This window comes from Haemaphysalis longicornis, unplaced genomic scaffold (genome assembly GCF_048455015.1).
Source record: "Haemaphysalis longicornis isolate Haplotype H1 unplaced genomic scaffold, Haemaphysalis longicornis Haplotype H1 scaffold_7, whole genome shotgun sequence".
Lineage (NCBI taxonomy): Eukaryota > Metazoa > Arthropoda > Arachnida > Ixodida > Ixodidae > Haemaphysalis > Haemaphysalis longicornis.
In genome coordinates this window covers 5638452-5650568 of record NW_027526422.1, presented here as the reverse complement: position 1 = coordinate 5650568, position 12117 = coordinate 5638452, and the positions used below count along the sequence as shown (strand labels likewise).

The following is a 12117-nucleotide window of genomic DNA, read 5'->3' as shown; positions in this document are numbered from 1 at the left end:
CCTCAAAGTACCCTTTGTGCCTAGGACTCAGGCCTGCATTTCGACTCAAGCTCGTAAAAAAGTGCAGCTTAGTAAGGGGCTGAAATATTGAACACAGGTCTTCCTTGGTGCGCTCACTCGTGTGCACCGCCTGTTATTTATATATATGGACCTCACACCGGGGCATTTTGGAATGCCACCGTGCTCGTAATTGCATTGGCATGAGAGCTAGTTGCCTTCAATTTTGTGCTGAGCACACAGTCATGCCTGTGTGGCTGTAGCCTTGGTAGCACCACCCCAATCCTGTGGTGAAGCTGTGGTACCCTAAAAGAAGGGTGCATATACATACCAGTGGATGAGACTAGAAGTAAGGGAGGGAAAATGCTGAGTGGAGGGTAAGTGCGAGGTCGTTTGTGAGCGCAAGTGACAGCAGCAGCAGTAGATGACACTGTGTCCGCATCATCACGTGCAGGACTGCCGGCAGCCGTTCAACGGGGGCAGCTTCTACGACCACGAGGGCCAGCCCTTCTGCGAGACACACTACCACGCCAAGCGGGGCTCACTCTGTGCGGGCTGCCACAAGCCCATCACGGGCCGCTGCATCACGGCCATGTTCCGCAAGTACCACCCCGAGCACTTCGTCTGCGCCTTCTGCCTCGGCCAGCTCAACAAGGGCACCTTCAAGGAGCAGAATGACAAGCCCTACTGCCACGCCTGCTTCGAGAAGCTCTTCGGCTGATCCACGGCTTCTCCTTCTTTTTCTTCTTCGGTGCATGATGGGCCTTGTCTTTCTTGACCCTTTCGGGCAACTCAAAGGTGTCCCATTCGGTAATGGCAACAGTTAGGAACCTTGGGAGTCTGCCCCGGATGGGAACGGGTTAAAGACATCACAATAGGCGCTGCTGCTACCGCACGCTTTGTGGAGATCCCATGCAAGACGTCTTGCAGAAAGGACTGTGCGGTGAAGAGAGCATTGCAGGGAAGGGAGTGAGGGTACCACCTAGACATGCTTTTGAGTGTTAGGACGGTAGCGAGATCACGCCTCAGTGACTTAACAGCGAGGGAAGCAGTGCGGCATTTCAGAGACTCGCACGGGGCATAAGCCAACTTGGGGGCCCTCACTCTGCTGTACACCTATAGCCATCAGCAGGCAGCTGGCCTCACAGTCGTTACAACCTGGTCTGCACGTATTGTGGAACAGTCATAGCAATAGCAGCTAGCTGTGTACAGAGAGTTTGGCCGGAGTGTGGCATACTGTAATGTCTTATATAGGAGTGTTGTCCCCACAGGCCACGGTGAACAAAGCTGAAAAAGGCACAAGGGTTGATGTGCATGTTTGAAAAACAAAGCTGCAAGGCGTTAGTTTCGCAGTTTTCTCACTGGACGTGCAATATAGTAGTAGCAGCAGCAGCCCCAAGTGCTTGGAGCAGTTGTGTACTGCGAGGCTTGTTTGTGCAAATAACTCTTCTTAGCATGGTTGCTCTTGCGTTATGGTGTTTGGTAACGTGAGGTTGCCCTCTTCAGTTTTTTTTCCTTTCTCTCTCTCTCTCTCTCTCTCTCTCTCTCTCTCTCTGTTTAGGCTTAATTCATATGTGGCAACTGATCTGCATCATGTGAGCAAATGACTTTTGACGGTGGAGTCGGTTGGGGGGACTGGTTGTTTTTAGCAGCGTCATGCGGATAACTGCTGAAGAAAGCCTCCAGTGTTAAAAAAACAAAGTACCATGCCCACGCTATTTTGCCTGGAAGCACAGTTCCTTTATGCAAGAAGTAGTGCACATTGAATTTTTAACCAATGTGGTAAGGTACCGCTTTAGTCTTTAGTAATGTACTTGCTCTTGCTTCTTGTGTTCTTATACAGCTAGTTGTGTAAATGGTTTTGCAAGTGCCGATGACGTGAAAGCATGGTGCTTTTTGCCACACACTTGCATAAGAGGCAGCGTTGCAGCGTAAATGTCTAGTTGACCTATCTGTTGCAAATGGTGGCACATCTTGACCGAGTCTTAGTTGTGGGCTCACATAAATGGGGTACACACCTGGTTGCTAGGAGCTCATTTTTGTGTTTTTGAAGTCTGTGTGTTTATTATTACTAAATGCACGAATGCTTCTGCATTGATTCAAAGCTAGGCAAATATATTTTTACTGGAGATATTTTAGTTGTGGCAGCACCTTTTTTTTTCATTCTGGGGTGCGTGTTCGCACAAGGATACTGCCTTGCTGTCTATCTCTTGGGTCTGAGCTTCTTGTAAAGAGTTGTTCTTTTGACTTTGTTGTCTTTGAACTTTTACCTGCTCAGCATGGAGCCTTTTAAAAATCGTGCCCCTTTTTCTCATCTTTTTCCCCTTTATTTCAATAGATGGGCAAATCTGCCGGTCTCGTGCTGTATAGGAGAAGTCAGCAAAGCCTTGATGTGAGATACACAAATGTCTGGAATGAGCACACCTTTTTTTAAAGCAAAGTGGCGATCGTCGGTCATGGCTGTGTCTTGTAACACATTTCTACTTGACGTTTGTCGTGTCGTGGATAGTTAATAAGGTAAAGCAGACTACCACCAAATGACTGGAAGCACATATAGGTACAGTTCATCTCGTAGATTTCTGCATTTCTACATAAGAGGTAAGCTTACTATTTAGTACCGTATTGTAGTCATGCATCCAGGAGGTATGTGGCAAGAAACTAAGATGTCTTGAGGGAATCAACACATTCTTGCATTTTGTGTACCAGGCGTACGATAAAGAATGTCTAATGGACTGTGCCAACGAATTGTGCTCTTCCCCCGATTTATGCTGCTCAAGTGTTGGCCTCGGCAAGGATCCGTTTAGCCAGTCTTCAAACATCGATGTCTTTACAAAGCTCATAAGGTGGCGAAACAGCATTTTCCGTCGGTTGTGAGCTGGTACCTGAGTCTGTCGAGAGAGTGTGTTGCAGTTTTTGATGTGGCCCTTGTTGGACTGTGGGTGATAACCATGACGTTTGAAAACTTGTGGCATGTGCATGGCGTGGCGATGCCATCGTAATTATGTGCACATACTCCTTGCTTCGCTTTTTGGTAAGCGATGTACTGCATACAGTGTACCATGATGGGATGCGTATACTCTTAGCACACTCTGCTTTTGGCAGCCACATACATTGATGTTTTTACTTGTGCCCTTCACCATACAGTAGGCTCTGCCTTCGGGCACCAAAAACGCGTTCACTTGCAGATTGTATTGGTCTTATTGGTCATACTGTGGCACCTTCTGTACACCCCCTCCATAGTTTTGCTAAACATGGTTGAAGTTCTGTTCTCGTTTATTGCCCAGTTAACACTGTCGAAGAAGTTTTACACTTTGCTGCAGGTTTGGCAATGTGAGTGCACAAACAGTGTATGGTCGTCAACACGCTTGTCTTCCGTGGCGAGTCCTACTGAGCTGGATTTATCTGGAAGTTCCGGCACTAGCCCTCCCAACGTGCGCTGTGACTGAAACAATCGGGAAGATCAGGAGGCTCGGGAGCTCCCTCAATCACGTGGAAGCCTGGAAGGACGAAAGGGTGTGTCGTGTGGACAAGTCTGTTGATCACTGTGCATATTTTCTCAGCTGCTTATAAATGCTGGCAATCAATTGGTGGAGACGCGATATCAAGGAAGGTGTTATCTTTTCCTTTTTCTTGTTCTGCATGCTGTTTCTCCACCCCTGTTCATTTATAACGTCTATATTGAAAGCTAGGGCCCCTTTGTGTCTGCACTCTGGTGTTGTTCGTGATCGTAGAGACGGCCAAGTCATGTTGATGTTGTGTTGTATGCTCGCATCCTGCAATGGGGGTTTGGCAATGTGTATCACTAATGGTGCAAAAAATGTTCTGTGCAATCTGTAGTGCTGTCGGTGAAGATTGCACAGTTTTTGTGGGGAACTGCTACCACTTTTAAATTTCTGATGTAATATTGACGCATAACAAAGAATGCCTTTGTTTGTTACATGTGTCGTCGTCTCGTGCAATGATGGCAAGCTCCCTTGTGGATTTTGCAAGTGTGTTTACATGGCGTCGATCCACAAGCACACACTGCACAAGTACTGTGCACTATGCTTAGAAATTCTAGTGGTCTTGACCTGTAGATGTGCACATTTACTGGTTCCAGCTTATGCCACAGCGATACACAAGGCATTTGCAGTGCAAAAATGCATGAACATGTAGGCTGATGGCAGCCAATTCTTCACGAGTCACTCATGCATTTGTCTGAACACCCGCATTCAGGGTAGACTGGCAGCCTGGTTGTAGGTGCTGCGATATAAGGGGCCACAGAGAACAGCATGCACTTCTGTTGCCTCTGAGAAATTAGGCCTTGGCTTCAAACTGTTCTTCCAATGCAGAGTAGTCTGCAGTTATTAGTATTGTCGCTGTCAGCGTACCTGTGTCTGCTGCACACGGCAAAGGCTTCTTCTATAGACTTCCAAAGGCTCCTAGCCTTAGATGTCCGGATCGGCTCCTTGCTTCCTAATTTTTAAGCTGAAAGCCTTATATGTCCCATTACAAGAAAAAGTGGTGTTGCAGCTGCTGTGCCAAAAAGATGATCATAAAAATATCTAGCACACGCCCGTCATGGTCTCAGCGTATTTGTCCCAGACATTGTCGAGTTCTTAGGTGCTGGCGTAAACCACTAAGTTAACTGCCGGGGCATTAGCCGCGTGGGCCGCCATATCCATGGCAGCCCAGCGAGGTTCACCAATACGAGAACACAGCACAGTTATTTATTTTGGATGCTCACCAAGCATGTGAGCATGAAGCTCGATGGTGTTCACGAATCGCGTCATTCAGTCGTGATCGTGAACGGGAGGCACTGATGGCGCACGACAAAGCAGTACCCACCTGAGACGCATGTTCTGCTGCGGCCACACTCTTTGCCATGCTCCGCCGATCTTTCTTTGTCAGATCCATCCCAGACTGGACCTCCGATCTGACTGTCTTCTGTGTGCACACGTTTGCGGAGCAAGCTGATGATGGGGATGGTTTATTGGTCATGCCATTTGCAACAGGTCGGCACCGTGAGTGCTGTGGCCAAATAAAAACAAAAACAAAAGGTTAAAGTGCATGAAGCAGCTGTGCCATATCTCGGAGCACTGCTGAACGAGCAGCACTGTCTGACATTGCGTTCCCTGGTCTTGCTGCATCTCCTCCCAAAGCGCACACCAACTCAGGATCGCAGGTCTCCCGATTCCCACAACATAAAACACAAAAGAAGGCACAGCAACGCTTAAGCTTGATTACAGATGCCGAGTTGAGGCCTGTGCAGTGGGGAATGTGATGCCACTGCTGAAAAAAGGGTGCCATGTGCGCAAAAGGGGGGCATCGTGTGAGGAACAGCATGACAGATGTCACCCGAGGGGAGAGCACATTGCACCACCAGGAATGTGGCACACTGCCTGCAGCAAATCACACACATCAAATGCAATACCAGCAGCAGCAACCTCAAAAGCATTTCACCCATGGTATCGTAATGCTTTCGCATTCATACACGTAAGTAGTCCTTCCCTTGCCCAAAAGATGTCTTCGCCATACACATTCTCCAACAGTTCTCTATTCTAGGCTTGATTGTGTGCCTGCCAATTTCTCTTTCTTTTTTGCTTCTTCTTCCTCCTTCATCCCTCCATTCAGCTAATTGCCTTCCTCTACTTCTAGTACCATCTCTCTAGCACAAGTGGCAATGCCAACAGTGTTGCGGCATTACCCCTCTGCAATTGGAATGACTACGCATTCATTCCATCTCTTCAAGATGCCAGAATGGAATGAGGACAGCACAGGAAGGAATGGAATGGGAATGGAATTAAGTGCCTTTCGCTTGGAACGGAATAAGAATGAAACAGAATGGTCATGATCTTTAGACGATGGTGTCACCATCGCTGGCACCTTCCGGCTACTTAATTAGCCCGAGATTGCATTTTAGAGGTTAGTGGCTTCTGGAGCACCAGTTCTTTCATATTTGTTGTTTTAATCTTCTGGCTGCCTTTGGCATTTTAGTACAACGCTGCCAGAGCCTTGATCCCTCATCTAAAGTACATACTGCATGACACTGATTTGTTGCATCAGATTCACTGAAGTATCCTTTCTCGCCCATTTTCTGCCTGCCCACATTGTGCAATAGCCCATTTTTATTATTCCGTCTTGGTAACTAAAAAAAAGCGTGAAGTCACTGTACCTACACTAATTGGTCTGTAAGGAAATATTTTGATACCTTGTGAGAAAATTTAGGTCCACATGTGGTTCAACGATTTACTATAGCTTGCAGGTTCCAGAGAGACTGCTGATGCAACATGGAGCTCTTAGTCGCAAAGTCCATCCACGCTGCGGACCGCTGGCTGTCCATGACGAAATGCTTCAAAAAAATGAACACTGTTTTTTAAACCCTGTGGCGTGAATTGTCGCGTCTGGCTGGTGGTGCTATTAGGTCGGTTCTTCCTGCTTTGGTAGGCTTTTTGAGGCATAGCTTTCTCAGTACAACTGTCCATGGCACTGACAACCGATGGGCGTCTTCATGGAGGGTGCCATGCACACAGGCCGCCAGGCGGGGAAAAGCATCGGGAGGGTTAAGATGAACAGGCAAACGGCACGCAGCTAAAGTTGCGGCATTAGTCACTGCAAGTATTTTTTTTAACAATATATAGCATACGTGCATGAAACAGCGAGTCTGCATGGCGTTTTCCTCACACCCTCCATACCCGGCACGCAATGAAGCAGCCTTGTAACTTGCAAATCGACCTGTTAAGCATACAGCGTCAACTGACCGTCTGTCTGTCTGTAACGGTGGGGCTACAGTGCTCCAGCAATGGCGTGTAATGTTCGTTTGTTAACAATGCCGATGCTCTCTGTTTGCCTACCCTCCCCCCCCATAGACCATGTTATAGAGTCAAATCAAAACCAAGGCAGCAGAGAAAAAATTGTTGCTGAGAGCTCCGTGTGCCCGGCTCCTGCCATAAGCGTAAGAAGCGAGCTTCAGATGTGTTGCTGAGCTTTCAGCCTCCACGCTCTGCTACAGTAGTGGGCAGCTGATATATGTGATTACATTAGATATTGTATTCGACAATGCACGAGAAACAGCTGCCAAAGGGTTATTTATTTGTCACAGTTCCGGCTCCAGTAGCACGCTTGGTTGACAGTGCTTTGGCAGCTCTCAGCAGTGCGACACCGTGCTTTGCTTTGATCCGAGTGCGCGGCCCCCTTCTCCAGTTGTGCCAAACTGGTTCGTGGTTGGGTTGCTGTGTTTCTGTGCACAGTGCACCTTTCCTTTGCACCTGGGTACATGACTACTGAAGCCTTAGTTTTCAGCTTGAAAGTTGGAGCATCACCACTATTCAGGTAAGAAGGCCACATTTAAATATTTTGATCGGGTCCTAATGCATATGTTGTTCGTTCATGGGAACAAACTGCCTGACCATACTTCATTTTGCCAGGGCTTTCCTCGCGTATGGTCGTCACATCAGCGTTGTGGTGCAGAAGTGATCTTCAAAACAGCTGACCCAAGTGCTTTAGACCGAACAAAAATGAGCAGCCTCATGCATAATATCAAAATAATACGAGTATCCGTCTGTTCACTTTGTTGCGTTCTCAGGAAAAAAATGCCGAGTGCTTTAGCCGGGTCTGAAAACGGCCACTAAGGGCTACAGGCATACGTTAACACACATAAAAATGAAGGCAGACATAAATAACGTCCCCTAGTGAACGGCTTGTGCTGAAATAATGCCAGGGCAATAAACAAGCGAAATAGAGCGCAACATGGAAGCGGTGGTAAATTTCCTACGGAGAATGCAAAACTGCTAACGCTGTTTTGCGACACTGCCTTGCCATCCCTGGCATTGGTACAATAGCATTACTGCTGAGTGCTCTAAATTCACGTGAAATCGTACAACTAAGCATTTCGAGTACCTGTAGATTTGAGCAAGGCACACACGACATGCCTGTGAGTTAGCAACAGCATACTAGTGGCGCCGGTATGATGGTATGCGAACCAGATAGCAATGTGGCACGCAACAGGCTGTGCAGTGAAACGGAAAATGTAGCCCAAACCATTAAAACATGCTGAACATGCACATACTACAGTAGGTAGTGGGAACACTGCCCCTTTTTGCATTAGAAGCGTGGTTGTTCTGCGCGAGATACGTCGTCTGATGACAAGTGACACATTTTGCATACTTTTGCAGCTCTCAACATGTATGATAACGCCAGCTTCATGTTGCATCCCCCTGTAACTCAATACAGCACCACAAGGCAGTTTTTGTAGCGTGAGCTACTCTGGCCGAGGCTGGGCAGTTTTTTGTGGCTCCTGGAGAGCCGTGCTACGCATGCGCGAGGAGCAGTGACATCGCATGGCGCACAGGTGGCGCGCCGGAGCCGCCGCCGCCCTTGCGCACCTTGCCGGTCTGTGCATTCCAGAGGAGTAACGTCATAGCCGCGACAGACGCACTGGCGCCGCTGCGTGCCCAACTGTGTGCCTCCGTTGCGGAGTAGCCAAGTCTGACGCTGCGCCGGAGCCGCAGTGCTCAACCAGACGTTGAGCAAAAATAACTATTACGTGTCACATAAAGCTTATACCGTGTGTGTGTCATTAAAGCAGCTGTAAGCATGAAAATCAAGCTAATCCTAGACAAACCAGGAAAGCTAGGAATTTACCAGCTGAACCTTAGCTCACGCTACGTATATCCTGGCATAGCCGAGCTAAGCCACTGCTAATTTTTCTGTTGGGGAATTAAAGGAATGGAATTGAACTTCCCGTTCATTCCAGGAGTGGAAATGGACTAAGTTTTGTCATTCTGAGGAACAAGCTCTAATTCCTCAGAATGGAATTGGAATGGAACGGGGATGCCCATTCCACAACACTGGTAGCCACTGTGGCAGTTGTCTACGTATGTTCCCAGCCCAGCTTCACTTCTTTCACTCACAGGGACACTGAAGTGAGCTGTGAACATTGTCTGATTACCCTACCCCATTACAAGTGTGCCTGCAGATAATTTTCATTCCAGTGCACCCGGAAAAATGTCAGATGAGGCTTTTATTGAAGCACCAAGTGCTAATGACGACTTTGAGACCCTCCACACCTGTCCAGGAGACCATGTCGATACACATTGTTCAAGTGGGGTCAGCACTCTGCAGTTGTTGGCTAGACAAGGATTGTGCCGTTGCAGGAAGTAAAATTGTTCCTTCGTGCCACCCAGGTGCATTCCTTCTGTCACTTCTTGAAGGCCTGCTGCTGTGACAGCATCCAAATGTTGCATCCCTGCCAGTGCAGGCATGGCAGTCGGTAATGCAACCTCTACTGCGCCTAGTCTGCCCACTCTGGAAACTCGTCACACATGCCAAAAAAAAGCACTGATGACTGCTATACTCCCTAATGCAAAATTTGTGAACAGCGTGAACTGTAGTCTTCTCGGTCACGGCGCATATCTGCTGTGTCTGGAGAAGTGATCGCGTGATCAGCGAACGCACGGAGGCACGCACGGCTCTGCTGTTATCTCACAGCGTGTTGCCGCCGTTGAGTATGTTGTTGCAAGTTGTGTTTGAACCTCCTGCGCAAATGTCATATGGTTTGTATGAGTGGCGAACGGAGGAGCGTCTGGCGAAAGTGTGAGGGGAAGGCAGTGAGAGATGGCGCCATAGCGATGCATGCCGTCCTCCCCCTCACACTTTTGCCAGACACTCTTTCTGCTTTCAGTGCCTCATTCGCTCACTCGGTTACGTGGATATCGACGCCGACGCCGCCAAACCCAGGTACCAGGTGCCAAAGTGCTGCGCACTAAAAATATGGCACAGTAGTCCGTAAATCTGTCCGTCTTTCACTTCCAGGGAGGCAAAGCATGCGGCATCAGCGAATCGTCTGTTGGCATATGCTGAGGGTACTGCAACAGTGTTGCAACGCAAAAGCATTAAATGCGTGAAAGTTTGACGTCGGCCTGATTGAGCAATGGCCTGATAGAGCCGCAGTCTTGCCCAATCTGCCTAAGTTGCCTAAGTGGGTATGCTTGGCTTGACAAAAACGCTTCAGGGGACGCTGAGCAGTCTTTGCAAGTCCCACGCTGAAGTGCGCATGCTCGGCAATTTCTTGGTATTTTTAACTGCGGACACAAAAAATTACAATTTGCTAAACAGCTTTGCTGTTAATAACTTCAGCCATGGCTACCTTGCTGATCAGGAAATAAAAATTTGATTGTTATGCACAAGTTGAGCAAGCTGTTACGAGATCTGGCAGGTGGAAAACCAATTTATCATGATCTGTAGAATTGATTGGTTGTAGGGTTAAGCGCGGCGACATAATGGAGGCAGTGAGGTGCACTGTAGTGGATGGCTCCGGATTAATTTTGACCACCTGGGAATTTTTAACGTGCGCCGAAATCTCATACACACGGGCGTTTTTACTTTTTGCCTCCATCAGAAAAGTGGCCGGGAATCGAACCCGCGACCTCATGCTCAGCAGTGCAACGGCTTAGGCTTAGCCACTGAGCCAACGCGGCGAGTCGATTTCTAGAATCAGCGAGTCGGACAAATACTCGAAGACAGCACCCATGGGTGAAGGCACAAGGACATGCCACCCAGCGATACCTTTCCTATGATGCCTTCCCGCCACTGGACTATGAGCCTCCTTAAACTGCAAGAATAGAAGAAACTGCAGAAATACAAGCTTGATAAATTTGGTGGGTCATGAGGAAATGGTCGGCCAAGGTGGCTGCTTTTCTGATGGAGGCAAAAAGCAAAAACGCCCGTGTGTTTTTTGGCGCATGTTAAAGATCCCCTGGCGGTCAAAATTATTCCGGAGACCTGCTGCGCTACGGCGCACCTCATCGCCTGTGTAGAATCAATCAAGAGTCATGTCGTGTAAAAAAAAGAAAAAAAACTTCCTCGGTCTGACATGCCTCAACAACCAAAAAACATAGGCCAGTGGGTTACAGGCCAGGGGGTAGGGGTGGGGTGGGTGGGGGGGTTATTTGGTATTTGCTGTGAACCTAAAAGGAAAAGGAGCATTGTGCACTGCAATACGAGTGCCAGCTTATTTGCTTGTTTGCGGGCTTGTCTGTGTCACCAATCAAGCAGTTCTCGAGCTTCATTGCAGGCAAGGGTCAACTGCCCTTCATTAATTGTTTAAATAATCTCCAAGAATGTAGATAACATGAGATGGGCATATATTCAAACGTGTGCACCCACCAATGAATGTTTGCCTGTAAAAACCTGATTGCAAACTGTAAGGCTAGCAGCAGTGTCTATCCAACCTGACACTGTCCCCCCGCCTCCCCTGGGATTTATTGCCAGCGATTCTTGTCATACTGTCGTGATAATCCTACCACTGTTCTGAGCACCATGCCCTCGTCGTGGCTTAAATGCAAAACTACAAAGCCAGATCGAGGCACGGTGGTGTGGGTATACTTGCTACAGATTGAAAGCAGGCGTGCCATAACTTCTCATGCAGACGAATCCACCAGACGATGCAGCAAATCACTTGCCAGCGTTTACCAGACAGACACATCATGATATGGGCACCCGCCCACTCGGCTGTCCCGGTATCAGCAAATCATGCTTGCTTCTTTGAAAAAGATGCTACAGCGCGAAATAAAACACGGGCACAGAAAGACGACGGGACCAGCGCTGACTTCCAACTAAATTTAATACGATGAACCTTGCACCTTTTTTACACATTCTTCATGTTAACATAACTACAAAAAAATTATAATCTCTAGTATTACACAACCGTATCAGCACGCGTTCAATGCACTTGGCGCAATCTATACAAACAACAATTCACGTCAAGCGCAAAGTGCAGCACGTGTTTGAAAGGAAGTCTATCTCTTTTTTTGACAACGCAATAGACGCCCGGCTTACACACTGCCGTGCCTTAAAATTTCATGCGCTTACACGAATACACCACAGTGTACGATGCGTGGATCGTGTGGTGTATTGCATTCTCCTGAGGAAATGTGGGTCGGTGTATGTCGGTCAAACTGGCAGATGCCTTAATGACCGTTTGAAGGGGCACGACAATTATGTCAAAAAAGGAAACGATGGGTTCTTGGCCATGCATTGCAAATGTTATGGATGAAAACCTCAGTTTGAAATGTGCGAGGTGATAGGTAGAAGCGGTAATCAAACTACTCGGGAAATTATTGAAGCACACGAAATTTTAAG

General features: G+C 47.8%; 1 protein-coding gene across 5 annotated transcripts in view; it reads left to right on the top strand.

Annotated features, from left to right (window-relative positions):
- Positions 1–3934, top strand: part of Pax (paxillin) — an 80342-nt gene extending 76408 nt beyond the window's left edge. For all 5 annotated transcript variants that reach the window (XM_077675791.1, XM_077675790.1, XM_077675793.1 and 2 more), the window contains exon 9: positions 452–3934. In XM_077675791.1, coding sequence (XP_077531917.1) covers positions 452–718 — 267 coding nt within the window. In that variant the 3' untranslated portion in view covers positions 719–3934. The remainder of the gene's footprint in view (positions 1–451) is intronic.
- Positions 3935–12117: the final 8183 nt, after the last annotated feature.